This window comes from Gossypium hirsutum, chromosome D08, assembly GCF_007990345.1.
Source record: "Gossypium hirsutum isolate 1008001.06 chromosome D08, Gossypium_hirsutum_v2.1, whole genome shotgun sequence".
Classification (NCBI taxonomy): domain Eukaryota; kingdom Viridiplantae; phylum Streptophyta; class Magnoliopsida; order Malvales; family Malvaceae; genus Gossypium; species Gossypium hirsutum.
In genome coordinates, this window is record NC_053444.1 from 52,186,937 (window position 1) to 52,201,196 (window position 14,260).

The following is a 14,260-nucleotide window of genomic DNA, read 5'->3' on the forward strand; positions in this document are numbered from 1 at the left end:
ATTTGAAATAGGGTTGCACGGCCGTGTCATCAGATTGTGTAACATTCGTGAACCGTGTGAAAAATCCTGCAATGAGAATCAAACAGACCACACGGCCGTGTGGGGTGATCATATGTGGCACACGACTGTGTGACAGGCCGTGTGGGGTAACCGTGTGTGACAGACCGTGTCCTAAACCGTGTGTAGTTAAAATGACTTTCAAGCTAAACTATTTCAACATCCATATCTTAGGTTCCAAACCTTACAATTTCCATCCAATTATACCCTATTCAAAACACATCAAAACATGCCAAAATTATGCCAAATCACATTCAACCTATGTGCCTAACCAATGTAACATCATTGGTGCCACAATTCAAACATTTAAAATCTAATTCACTTACATCATTTCCCAAACCGCAAATCATATTTCTATCATGTAACACCCAAACCCGTATCCGTTTCCAGATTAGGGTTACGAAGCATTACCGAGTACAACACAGTCTAACACAATCATTTATTACAATTCATGCTCTAAAATTTAACCGAGTCATAACCATTCAACTATTCAAATTTCAAACCAACTAACATACATCGAATCATATTACATATGCTTTATAAATCCAATAGTTGAATCATATGATCAACAATCAAGGCATTCGAATAATCAAATTATAAATAAGCTTATTACATTACGTTTTCATATACCAAGCATATATATATATACCACAACACTCAATTGTATACATCTATCTCATTGGCTAAATATCAAACACCCCAATTTAAAAGCTTTTGCACATGCACATATTTATCAAAACAAATCATAATATACGGCCTAATATTCATTCACCTATAAAACATTAATCTAAGTCAATTTTAAACACAATATCAAACCGTAACAATCCCATTCCATTAACTATTTAATGAACATACCAATCCATAAATTGTACACAATTGCACATTAATCTAAGTCCACTACAACAAAATAGGTTTTTAGCAGCATTTTTAGCGGCGTTTGGATAAAAAAAGCTGCTAAAGATCGAGCATTAGCGGCGCTTTATGGAAAATGCCGCTAAAAACAGGCATTAGCGGCGTTTTCCATAAAGTGCCGCAAAAAACCTAAGCCCAACGATGCCATTTTTTGAGCTTTCGGGGCTTTAGCGGTGTTTTTAAGAAAGCGCCACTAATGCTTAGGGATTTAGCGGCGTTTTTGAGAAAGCGCGCTAATGCTCAGGGCTTTAGCGGCGTTTTTGAGAAAGCGCCGCTAATGCTCAATGCTTTAGCGGTGATTTTGAGAAAGCGCCGCTAATGCTCAGGGCTTTAGCGGCGTTTTTGAGAAAGCGCCGCTAATACTTAGGGCTTTAGCGGCGTTTTTGAGAAAGCACCACTAATGCTCAGTGTTTTAGCGGCGTTTTTGGTAAAGCTCATCAAATATGGCTTCATCAAAGATATCTGCTAATTTCTTATTTGAATTATTTTTCCAGATACATTGAAAAATTTTGAAATTTCGCCATTGTTGCTGTAGAGGAAATTAAATTAGGGTTTTTCCCCCTTTCCTCTTTTAAAATTATATGTGAATTTCGGTGATTGAAATTTGTTTTATTAAAGGTTTCATGTGGATAAGATGTCTTCTGCCCATGTTTATTTAAGACTTAAAAAGGGTCAAACCATTGAAGATATAAGGGAAAGATTCCAGGTCTAAGATGTACCACAAGCGTGGCCTTTGGGCAATGAAGGCCAAAAATGGCGGTGCTTTCCCCCGTCATGATCCCAAACCTAAGGCCCCCGTTGCCACTGAGAAACCTCCCAAGTTTTACCCGACTGAGGATGTCAAGAAGCCGCTTCTTAACAAGCGTAAACCTAAACCCACCAAACTCAGGTTCTTCTTTTGAAAACCATTATTCGTTTATTTATAGATTTCTGAAGAAATGTTCCTTATTTTTGGGTTTTTACTTGTTTTTTTATTTCTTTAGAGCAAGCATTACACCGAGGACTGTGTTGATTTTGTTGGCTGGAAGGTTTATGGGGAAGAGAGTTGTTTTCTTGAAGCATTTAACTTTGTGTGTGCTTTTCTAATTTTTCTTAGCCCTTGGTGTTGGGATTCCCCATTTTTGCTTCAAATACAAGGTAATAAGCATATCAAATTAGCAAGTTGTGCAGTTATTTCAGAATCATCAGTTTATAAATCAGAAGCCCATCTTTCAAATTTTTAAAATGTTTAGAATTCTTTAAACAGTTTGCATGAGTTTGCACTTTCTTGTTGTAAAAGATTGCATAGTTAGAACGGGTCATTGCTTTTAATTCTAATATTAGAAATATAGAGCAACTCCCTTTTCTTTACTTTTTTGTTACAAATAATTTTATAACTTCAATGTTGATGTACTGATGGTATTTCTGTCTCTAGATTTATGTCTTCTTTCCTGTAGAAGTAAAGGTTGGTGTTCCTATAGTAAGAAACTGTGCAAAGAGTATGCAAGCAGATAATGTTTATAATGCTATTTTGGTCGTTCAAAAAGCTTTGACAGCCCCTGCAAAAGCAGCGATAAATGAAATTAATTCATACTTCCACATGGAAGTTTTTGAGGTGAATATAATTCTTCTTTGCTTTGTTCATGAGCACTGCTTAGCTTATTGAATTAGATGCATTGTCTTTGTTTGGTCTTGTATTAACCATCCATTGAATCATAATGGTTGAATCTCTTGACTGTGATTATCTCTAAGAAGTATTAGAAGAAATATATTAATAAAAAAGTTCACAAGGTTAAATTTTACAGAAAGTTATTCCACTTAAGAGGTAGACTGATCTCTAAAATAAATATTATTTTTCCATCTGTCTGCTAGGCTAGTTACAGAACTGCTGAATTCTGGATTGAAATCCATTTCTTTAAAGAACTGCTAGAATGATGTCCCTTGAAAGTGCTTGATTAATTTTGCTATTTATGTTCATATGCAACTAGTCAATGCCTTTTGAAAGTGCGCAAACTGTATGCTCGCATGCAACTCAGTACTATAGTATTATGTTGAGACTTATCCTTTCCAACAATTGGAAGGATATATTCTTGTTTTCTGGTAGGACATGGCTTCATAAATTTGTTATGAATGTTACCTTGCATGTTAGTATTTCTCAATTCTATAAAGACAGCAGCATAATACAATTGAATTTAAATTATGAACCAAAATATTACACGCAGCATGAGAGAGCTCTAGAAGGGTGCAATGCAAAACTTTAATATTTACCTTAAAATTTGTTACCCTTATCATTCATGGTTATTTTCTTTTCTTCTAATTTGCATTAACTTAAATCCAGTAAGTTGTCTGATTCTTGTTAATATTTGTGATTCTAGCTGGCATTGATAACCGTAAGTAGTAGATCTTCATAAGCATTGGTTAATTCACAAAATACTTGCAGTGCTTGAGTATATGAGGTTCTTATAGTGAAATAAAAATTAGTATAACTATCTCAAAGTTTTAAGTGTCTATGACGTGTTTGATATTTCATATCAAAATACACATCCATAGCATAGGCCTTTTAATTAATAGATTTTATTTGTGGAAGTTTTCCTATGAATAGTAAGATGGTTATCTTTAACTACATAACAATTTTGGGGTAGGGACAAAACTGCTTTCTTAACAATTTTAGTAGTTTTTTTTTCTATAATCTTTGCAAGAGCTGTCAAGGATGACAAGGTTACGAAATCTCCGTGCAGGAGGCAGAGTTGTTGACAAATATCACAGAACATATGTTTGTTGATAAGGTTACGAAATCTCCATACTGACAGTATTTTGTTAATTTTGCTGAAAGATCCAGATCTTGTTGAATATCCTACATATAGACTTATGAAACGTTGTTGCTTTTGATATTTTAGGGTGCACATGGTTTCATGAGGACACATAAATGGCATCATTCCATAGGAGCTTTTATAAATGTGGAAGCATCTGGGACAGGAGGTCTTGGTAGGATATAAATCAATGCTATTATTTTTTGTTTCCTTGGGACGTGAGAACATTATTTTATCATTTCTTAAAATGACCTTGATCAGGATAAATATTGAAAATTTCTGTCTATAGACATTTGTGAAATTCAGTTTTTATTTTCCATGCATAAATTACGTATTTGTTGACACTACAGATCTAGTCTACCAATCTGGACCTGGTTCTTGGCCTTCTTCAGTCTATGCTCAATCAGCAATTTATCCCATGGCACATAGTGCAGCCCAGGTTTTACTTCATTCTTTTATATATTTTACATTCATACAAGAGTAATTTTTGTCTTTTTACATTTCAAATAAAACCATTTTTATTTTATTTTATACATGTTGATATTTGAACTCATGACAGTAGCATATATAAAATCTCAACTTTACCACTACAGCAAATGTTTCACCTCACTGAATTAGTGTCAATTGTACATTGAGTCGGTTAGAGAAATAACTTATATTCTTACAAGAATTCTTTTGTCTTTTTTCATTTTAAATTATAAATGTTGAGATTTGAAACCATACCATTAACATATATAAAATCTCAATTACTAATATTATTACACAACCAATGCTTCATTTTAAATTTTTTGTACATATTAATATTATTAAACAAAAGTTTTCACTTACACATATTACATATTTTATTTTGTTCATATTGCATATGTTATTTTTAAATAAAAAATTATGTTATTTTTGTATGTGTTTTAAAATGCAAATCTAAGTTTTAAAATCGTAATTTTGACATGTAAAAATTTTAATATACTTTTAACAACGTAATAAAATAGTTGTCGTGACATCACTATCGAACTATTCTAGATGGCAGAAATGAGAGTTTAGTAGAGTCAAGTGGTAAAAGAATTGAATTATTAGTTTCTCTTGAGGGGTTAGAATTAAAAAGAAAATAAACATCAAATTACAAGTTTACAATGTCTCTACCACCATCTTACCCCTATTGGATGCGCAATATATAAAGTAAAATATTTTGGTTTACATTAGTATGTAATCTACATGTTTAATCCAACAATTTAATGTCTTATTCTGCTGTCAGATAGTACCTGGGTTTAGGGTCCATATCATACCAGTTCTTGGTACCATCCCTGCGATATTTGGACAGGTTATGGCCTCATATGTTGTTACACAACTTGCAGGGTTGGATGTTCAAACCTGCGATATTTACAGTATTCTCTGTGCTGAAAACTATTGCAAGTTAAAGAGAAATTTTTCCTTGAATATTTAGGCATTTTAATTGATGATTCATATATTAATATTTTCTGTTTGTTGCGAAAAGTTTCTTGATGGAAATTGGAGTAGCAAGAATATATAATATATGCTTTGCTTATTCCACTGAGCATTTTAGGGAGAAACAAATTAGGTTTAAGGCTTTTGACATGTGCTTGAATCGATGAAGGGTGGTTTTTGGATCAAATTCGCTAAGACTTGAACAAAATAGTGGAAGAACATGACCTATCATACCAGATGGCTCAACTAAGTTGAGGAATACCAGATTGTCAGCATTAGCATCCATTTCTTCAACTTCATTTCTTGAAGCATCAGAGGTTTCTTGAAGCTTTAAGGTTGTATGGTCGTGGCTGGCGTCAAATAGAAGGTAAGTGCACAATGAGTTGAACTGATTTACTTATCTTTGCCATGTTCACTATGGTTTGAACAGTTTACTCTTATTTTCATGCAGAGCATGTAGGCACTAATTCAGTAGTTCAAATTCGAAGCCATGCTCAAAAGTTTTTCTCTAAGGCTCATTGCTTTGAGTTCTTTACAAGATTTCCTTGATTAAGTAAATGTATTATATCTTTTATTACCAAGATTTACTTGATTAAGAAAATGCATTGTATTTTTTATTACCTTGCAATGTGTATAGTCATAGGCAGGTTCAACTAATTAGTCTGTTTCTCATATGTATTATTTATTTTAGTTTTTTTTCTAAATTTTTATTTTTACTTTAATATTTACGACAACTTGAGTTCTAACTATTGGATTTTAATTGTGTTATTAATTTATTATTTTAAATTCTAAAACTAAATTCATTAATTTTTATGTTTAGTTTTAAAGTTAAAATTTTCATAGAAAATTTAATTTAAATAATATTTTTTTATTTATCCTTAAAAGTATATTTAAATTTCAAATTTAAAAAATAAAACATAATATAATATTTATCATAAAATAAATATTATTTGATTAAAATAATTTTTTCAAAGGTAATGTTTTTAGCGGTGTTTTTGTGAGAAGCACTGCTAAAGGTCATGTTCTTTAGCGGCGTTTGTAATAAAAGCGCCGCTAAAGATTTGTTCTTTAACGGCGTTTGTGATAAAAGAGCGCTAAAGGTCAAGATCTTTAGTGGCGTTTGTGTTAAAAGCGCCGCTAAAGGTTATGATCTTTAGCGGTGTTTTTCACATAAACGCTGCTAAATTTAGCGAGTTGTTTATTACAGCACTTTTTGCGGCGCTTGTGAAAACGCCGCTAATACTTTTAGTGGCGCTTAAAAGCGCCGCTAAAGGCCTAAAAGAACGTTGCTAAAAGTCAATTTTGCTGTAATGGTCAAGCTATCCCATACGGCTTAATAAGCATACATATATAAAACATAAACAAGCATCACTAAATAACCAAATACAATTGTAACCATTACCAACTTAGGCGCATTTCACAATAGCCACATTAAACATTTTTGTACACAAATAAAAAAAATCAATGTACACCTAATTTTCATGATAAATAACATGTCTAATTTTCATATATTCAACCAATCAACTAATCATTTATTCGGTCATCCAATTTAACCTCTATAGGTCATACCAATATCAAAACAAAATCTCAACTAGGTACCATTTCATAACTAAATAACATTATTAACCAAACCCATTATACTTGCTCAAATGACTGACCAAACTTTTATAAAACATAGTCATCTTTTGCCATTAATCTCCAAACCACATGACTGATTTCACAAGCAATCACTTATACATAACTGAACTTATCAGAACATACACATTATAGTAAAAACACATCCACCAACTAAATCATTACTCAAACCGAATCTTATAACCAAACATATCATACATATTTACCTCGAAACATACTACCCAAAAGAGCTTATAATATGACTGAATATACATAATAATTAGCACCGCTAACAAGCCATTTCGCATGGCAACTTATATGCAATTCAAAATTAACCATAGCCTATACATGCCATATGACATAATAGCAAGCTTTCAAAATACCGAAATGGCAATTGATAGTGTGATGATAATCCTTAACGATCCCCGAGCTTGAGCTAGCTTTAAATATCTATAAAACAATGAAAGAATGCACAAAGTAAGCTTTGGAAGCTTAGTAAGCCATAAGTAAATAATTCATCTCAATGATATTTATAATTCAATTCATATTACCACATTAAGTACTAAACTTACCTTAATATTTCATGAACATATAAACTTCACACATACCTGAACCATTTAGCTCAAATTCACCTTCGATCTCAATTTGACATTGCCCATTGAACCATTCGGAATTGTTAAGGACACTCAGAAATCATATAAAGCTCGTACAATGCCATATCCCGGATATGGTCTTACATATCGATGCCACTGTCCCAGATAGGGTCTTATACAAATCATATACGAAGCCAATGTCCTAGACATGGTCTTACACGTTTTCTCACTTCGATGTCGATGTCCCAGACATGGTCTTACACGAAATCACACCTCGAAAGTCCTAATGTCATGACATCAGTATCCTATACATTTACTAAGGTTCATTCGGAGCTTTTGACTTAGTAATTAAATCAATTCATGCACGAAACCAGTCATCCAATGCTCAAATCAATTCGGCAATATGTATATATATACAAATCAATTCGGCAATATATAAAACATATACATTTGAATTCAAAAACATTTATTTACTTATGAACTTACCTCGACTTTCCCTGATCCAAATTCGATTTCTTCCTTTCTTGATCTAATTAAATTCAAATTTAACTTATTTAATCACATGTTCATTATTCAATTTCATCCAAAAACACATAAATGGGCATTTTGTACTTTGGCCCCTAATATTTCAGATTTTCTCAATTTAGTCCCTATTTCAGAACAACTCAAAAAAACACAAAATTTCATCATGCTCATATTAGGCCGAATTTTCCATAGGTCCCTAGCAGCCTATTAATTCCATTTATTTCGCATGTTGACCCCTCAATTTACAAATTTCACAATTTAATCCTTAATAAGCATTTTTATCAAAAACCACTTAATTAAACATAATAATCTAACATCAAACTCTTATAATCCATCATCAAACAACAACAAAAAAACTTAATTATTCATCAATGGCATTTCATGAATTCATCAACAAATTCGAAAATTTAAGCATGGGCTAACTTGTATACGAAGCAACAATCTTAAAAACGTAAAAATTATCAAAAACTAAGCAAATAACATGCCTAAATCAAGCTCCCAAGTGTACCGAACCTTAAAGCTTTCAAATGGTTTTCTTTTTCTTTGAGTTTCGGCCAAACAAGATGAACATGCATGATGTTTTATGTTTTGTTTTATTTGTTACATATTAATATTCAATTTACTTATTTACCCTTAATGAATAAACATAGAAATTTATAATGCATGTCCATTAATGTCCATTAACACTACCAATGGTCTAATATTGTCATAAGGACTTTTAATTTAATTAATCATAGCAATTAAGCACTTTAAACAAATAGTATGCAACTTTTGTATTTTACGCGATTAAGTCCTTTTATCAAATTAAACATCCAAACGATTTTCACACGTACATGCTATCATGTTGTAAACACATAAAATAATATTAAAAATAATTTTACGACTTCGGATATGTGGTTCTGAAACCACTATTTCGATTTTGCTAAAACCAGGTTGTTACATATCAAGCATTTCATAACCTTAAACTACAATCAGAACCAAACTTGCAAAGTCATGAATCATACTACTTATATACATGTGGTTAAAACATACCAGAAGAGCCAAATAAACACAACCACAGCATCACATAACAAAGTATGAAACAACATGTCTAATAGTAATTGAACTTAAATTCCTAGTACATGTCATTTATAACCTAAATCAAAATAATCACAATTTATACCGAGTTGTTGAATAGATAGTGTGAGCTCTGACTTGAACTTCCAACCATCATAAACTTTCAATGATCTACAAGAAATCAAACATAAAGGATGTAAGCAAATATTTGCTTAGTAAGTTCGTAATAAACTTAAACTTTAACTTACCATAAAGTTGCAACTTAAACAATTTGCAATTAGCAAGATCATGAGTTCATTATTAATCTACACATATCACAAGTCTCACAAGGTCAATGAGTTCACATATACGAAACTTATAACCTTATTATGTTATAAGACATATACAAGTAAACACATTAGATATATCATTCATTCAACACCTATTCATTTAACATTTCACATTTACATTTAAAGTGTTCATTTCAAAATTCCATTTTTACATATCTATCCATATAAACATTTCGAATAACTCTCTCATATAACCATTTCATATTACACATTTAACACATAATCATTTTGTAAATCAAATTTCAATTTCTCCATTCAATGTCTCATTCCATATAACTGTTTTATATACCCATTTCACTTTATACATTTAACAACAATGTTAATAAACATTCATCCTATCAACCAAAATCATTCAACAAATGAGTTCTATTTACACGAGTTGCATAATCTAATCAGTCATATAAGATCATTCAACACCAAGTCACGATATAATATCGGAAATCATGTAAACATTTATATAATTTATTAGCAAGTCATTTAACCATTTAAAATATACCCGATGAACGATATAAACAGATACGGATACGCGGTTATTCACCCAAGACACGCTAGAAAGCTCAAACAAGCCAAACCAGCTGAAAACACGCATGGGCACCAAGTGTCTAGCCCATAGGCTAACATCCACCCTCGATAACATGCTAGAATTACTGTAAATATAACACAATAGTCCTCAACAAATGTTGGACTCCGATATATTCAGTAGATAATAATAAGTTAGGAATCATTATCTCATCACAAGTCAATCCCGTATAGCGCACAATATAACCTATTGGCATGCCAATTGTATTCTATCCTATGTTCATCCGAGCTCGATACACGTAATCATATAACAGTTTACATTTCAATCCATTTTCTCACCAATTCAATCGTAATATTTCAGATATAACCAATGTCATCAAATTACATAATTTTTAATAATAACATTACTAAAATACACAAAATAATACCATATGAACTTACCTAAACACAATGGCTACGAACACTTCAATGATAATTACTTGACGACTTTTCCTTTCCTGCAATTATCAATCGATTGATCCATTTCTTAATCTAAATATAATAATTTAATTCAATTGTTCCATTCAAATACTTTAAAATACTTAAATTCATGTATTTTACCCTTTATCAATATTTTATACTTTTACCCTAAACTTTCATCTTTTATTCAATTTAGTCTCTAAACTCGAAACTTCAAATTAAACATAATTAAACTCAATTCATGCTGACTGAATTTTCCATAGTCCCTATACAACCCATATTTATTACATTTTCACAAGCTTATAAACATATCATCAAACTTCAAAAACATCACAAATTCATCAATGACATAAATTATAACATTTAACAATTTTACAAATTAATTCTTAAATTAACTAGATTAAACTACAACGATCTCAAAAACATAAAAATCATTAAAAATAGAATAAAAATACATGCAATGAATTTTATTGATAGCCGAAACTTTGGTGTTCTTCAACCACGGCTTTTGATGAAGGAAGGTTGAAGAAAGTGAATAAAAACAATAATGAAATGGCCATTTTTCTTGTTTTTGTTTTTATTACCTTTTTAACATTATTAAATTATAATATAATATATAATTTTATATATAAACCATTAATAAATCGTCTAACATAAATGATTATGGCTTATTTGTCAAATAAAATAATCGAACAAGTCATTTAAACTCATTTAACCCTTATAAATTAATAGTGATTAACTTATTTAATTTTTATGATTTTGTTTTTTTTACTAAATGAACTATTAAAATGTTAAAATTTTTCGAGCAAATTTCAATACACTTATATAATAAATTCGTAAATATTTAATAAAATATAAATCCGTAAATATTTAATACACCTATATAAATATTTATGGATTCAGTTTACAGAAACGAGGTCCCGAAACCTCATTTTTCAAAACCACTTAGCTTTAGGGACAAATCACTTGAACTTAACTATTCATTCTATTAATAAAATTATCAAATCAAAATTCATATAATACTATTTTTTTACTCATAAATATTAACTAATAATATTTACAAACTCAATTTGTGGCACTGAAACCACTATTTTCGACGCCACTAAAAAACAGGCTAGTTACAACATTATTTAAAGAAAAACAATAATATTTTTGTAAAAAAAATTTGTTGGAGTCCTAAATTAATTTACAAACCAACAACTTAAACAAAATCTTTAAATATACCATTTCATTTGAAATAAGATTAAACTATAAAAATAATCGTTTATATTTATTTAAATTTACGTGATCATTAAATTTTTAATTGTTCCCAGCTTAAATAAAGATGTTGCAATATGAATATTGACAAACCTGGAATGCGACAGAAAAACTGGTTGTCCAATAGATTCAAGAAGTTTAAGTTCAGACAAGATGAGATTTCACGACCAATGTCATCAGAAAACTTGTTGGCGGAGGCATTGAGGTGTCCTAAACTTAAACAGTCACCAAATGAAGGCTTCCCCATTGAGAAATTGTTCCAAGAAACATCCAAAAACTTGAGTTTTCTGCAGTTGGAGACATTGATCCGATGGTGGATTGGAAGTTCCTAGTTTTTGGGTTTTCTATCGTTTTGGTTTGTGTACAAACAAAGCTAACTGGGACAGTAGGGAGAGAAAAGACGGTAGCAGCTTTGGCCGGAAGAGGCGACAAGCAATGGGGTCTTTGAGCAGCGGTTAGGGTTTGTGAAAGGGAAAGAATAGAAGAATTGTGTAAAAAGTCGTCAAACTTTTTCAAAAAAAGTAATTAAGTCTCTGTTTTTTTTTGCACTCAATTGTGTACTTGAACTTTTAAAATGCATAAAAAAGGCCTTCAAACTTTTTCAAAAAAAGCAATAAAGACATTTTTTTTGCACTCAATTGTGTATTTAAACTTTTAAAATACATCAAAAAGGTTCTCAAACTTTTTAAAATAAGCAATTAAGTCCTTACTTTTTTTTACTCAATTGGGTATTTAAACTGCCATAATGCATCAAAAAGACCCTTTAACTGTTAACTTTAACAATTGACCGTTAAATTTAACTGCCCCTGATTTGTTTCAGTTAAAGCCACCATGTGTCATAACCATGGCATGACATGTGGCAAAAAATGATAAAAAAATTAATAAAAATTAATAAAAATTATTAATTTTTAATAAAAAATATAAAAATCGTAAAAAATTTTGAAAAAAATATAAAATATATAGAAATATATAAAAAAATTATAAATTTTTATAAAGTCGTAAGAAAATTATAAAAATGTAAAAAATATAAAATTAGTAAAAAAATTATAAAAGACATCGTACCAAAAGAAGCATTTTATAATTTTTCTATAAATTTTATTGATTTTTATTTTTTTATCATTTTTCGCCACATGTCATGCTGTATTGTGGCACGTGATGGCTTTAACTGAAAAAAAAACTGAGGGTCGTTAACTTTAATGGTCAACGATTAAAGCTAATAGTTAAAGAGTCTTTTTAATACATTTTATAATTTTTATGATTTTTATAAAATTTTACAATTTTTTATAGTTTTTTATACTTTTTAATAAAAATTTAAATATTTTTTATTTTTTTATTAAAATTTAATAGTTTTTATAACTTTTATTCATTTTTATTTTTTATAATTTTTTTGCTACATGTCACGTCATGTTATGGCACGGGGTGTTTTTAACTAAAAAAATTAGAGGCAGTTAAATTTAACAGTCAACTGTTAAAGTTAATGATCAAAGGATTTTTTTATGTATTTTGGTAGTTTAAGTACCCAATTGAGTGTAAAAAAATTAGTGGCTTAATTGCTTTTTTTGAAAAACTTTAAGGGCATTTTTAATGTATTTTTTTAAAGTTTAAGTACTCAATTGAATAAAAAAATAGAGATTAATTTTGTAATGCCTAGATTTTGCCCGGCCTTTAATAAACAAAATAAAAATAAAAGTCCAATGTTTTTTTACAACACTAAGCCCAAAATCACAAAACCCAAAGCTCCAGACCCAATCTAAAAAATGGCCTAATCACAGTGTGACCCAAAACAGTTTCAGAAATCCATAGGGTTTCTAGGGTAAACTTCTGCTGCCGCAGCCAAGTCCCTCTGCACGAGCCGAATCTTTGTGCGCGCCTTCTCCAAATCCGCACGGCAAGAAAGGCAACAGAATAATATCAGCAGAATAGCAAGAAAATCCAAGAAAATCACCAAGCAAATAATGTATTAGATATGTCTTACTTTTTTTCTTTTTTTCATAAACTGCTATAAAAAAGCAGATTCAATATTGTAAAAGGAGAGGAAAAAATCAAATAAAAAAAAGCAATTTCACAGCACAAACAGAGAGTCAATCGGAATTAAAGGTTGATATTTTCAATTTTTGTTTATTTTTCTATTGTTATTTATACATATATATTTTTCTTTTTTCTTTTTTCTTTTTAAAAAACAAATAATATTGAATCAAAAAAACGAAAGAAATTACCTTTCTTTGGACTTTGAGGGGCGCTGAAGCGTTTGAGGGAGCCACGCCGAGGATCGGTGGCCGGAAACCGAAGGGTTTCCTCGATTTATTTGTGGCTTCTGTCGATTTTCTGAAAACTTCAAACCCAGATTTGGGTTTAGAGAGGCCCAAGGAACCAAATAGGAGATTTTCTCATTTTCCGGCCACCGCAGATGGCGGTGTCGGCGCTGGAGGTCGGCGGCCGGCGCGGTGGCCGATGGCCGGACCGGTGCCCGGATGGCTGGGGAGGGGAGAGCCTTTTTTGAATTTTTGAAGTTTTTTTTAAAGGTTGAAAAAAATGAAAATTTTGAAAAGGATTTTTGGTTTAAATAGCTAATGAAAACGATGCCGTTTTGGGCATGGGTCAACCCGAAACCGACCCGACCCAGCCTAGGGTCTGCGCGTTTTTGAGTGGAGGGGAAAATTGTACTTTTAGCCCCTTCGCCTTTTAAAGTTTTTACTATTAGGTTTCTTTT

At 31.0% G+C, this 14,260-nt stretch overlaps 1 protein-coding gene and 2 long non-coding RNA genes across 7 annotated transcripts; 1 reads left to right on the top strand and 2 right to left on the bottom strand.

The window, feature by feature from the left end:
- Positions 1 to 1,478: 1,478 nt before the first annotated feature.
- LOC107900823 (putative endoplasmic reticulum metallopeptidase 1-A) lies at positions 1,479 to 5,922 on the top strand. 3 transcript variants are annotated; one of them, XR_005916814.1, is made up of 8 exons: positions 1,500 to 1,858; positions 1,953 to 2,106; positions 2,384 to 2,563; positions 3,648 to 3,734; positions 3,846 to 3,933; positions 4,109 to 4,197; positions 5,368 to 5,565; positions 5,650 to 5,922. XR_005916814.1 is itself a non-coding variant. In XM_016826547.2 (8 exons), exons 3-7 carry the CDS (start codon positions 2,450 to 2,452, stop codon positions 5,398 to 5,400), a joined length of 372 nt encoding a protein of 123 aa, XP_016682036.2. In that variant the 5' UTR covers positions 1,501 to 1,858; positions 1,953 to 2,106; positions 2,384 to 2,449; the 3' UTR covers positions 5,401 to 5,565; positions 5,650 to 5,922. The 3 variants fall into 3 exon arrangements, 1 of the variants encoding a protein (XP_016682036.2); XM_016826547.2 differs by having other exon boundaries at positions 1,501 to 1,858; positions 3,687 to 3,734; XR_005916815.1 differs by having other exon boundaries at positions 1,479 to 1,858; positions 3,623 to 3,734; positions 4,109 to 5,565.
- A 458-nt stretch (positions 5,923 to 6,380) lies between these two features.
- LOC107900247 (uncharacterized) lies at positions 6,381 to 12,135 on the bottom strand. Of its 2 annotated transcripts, XR_005916816.1 has the most exons (4): positions 11,644 to 12,135; positions 10,276 to 10,331; positions 9,093 to 9,157; positions 6,381 to 7,934 (listed from the first exon to the last, which is right to left on the bottom strand). It is a non-coding gene; the product is annotated as an uncharacterized lncRNA (long non-coding RNA). The 2 variants fall into 2 exon arrangements; XR_001684847.2 differs by lacking the exon at positions 6,381 to 7,934 and having other exon boundaries at positions 8,864 to 9,157; positions 11,644 to 12,130.
- Positions 12,136 to 13,210: 1,075 nt separating this feature from the next.
- On the bottom strand, positions 13,211 to 14,178 carry LOC121219843 (uncharacterized). Of its 2 annotated transcripts, none has more exons than XR_005916818.1 (2): positions 13,767 to 14,178; positions 13,211 to 13,420 (listed from the first exon to the last, which is right to left on the bottom strand). It is a non-coding gene; the product is annotated as an uncharacterized lncRNA (long non-coding RNA). The 2 variants fall into 2 exon arrangements; XR_005916817.1 differs by having other exon boundaries at positions 13,211 to 13,423.
- Between the last annotated feature and the right edge of the window lie 82 nt (positions 14,179 to 14,260).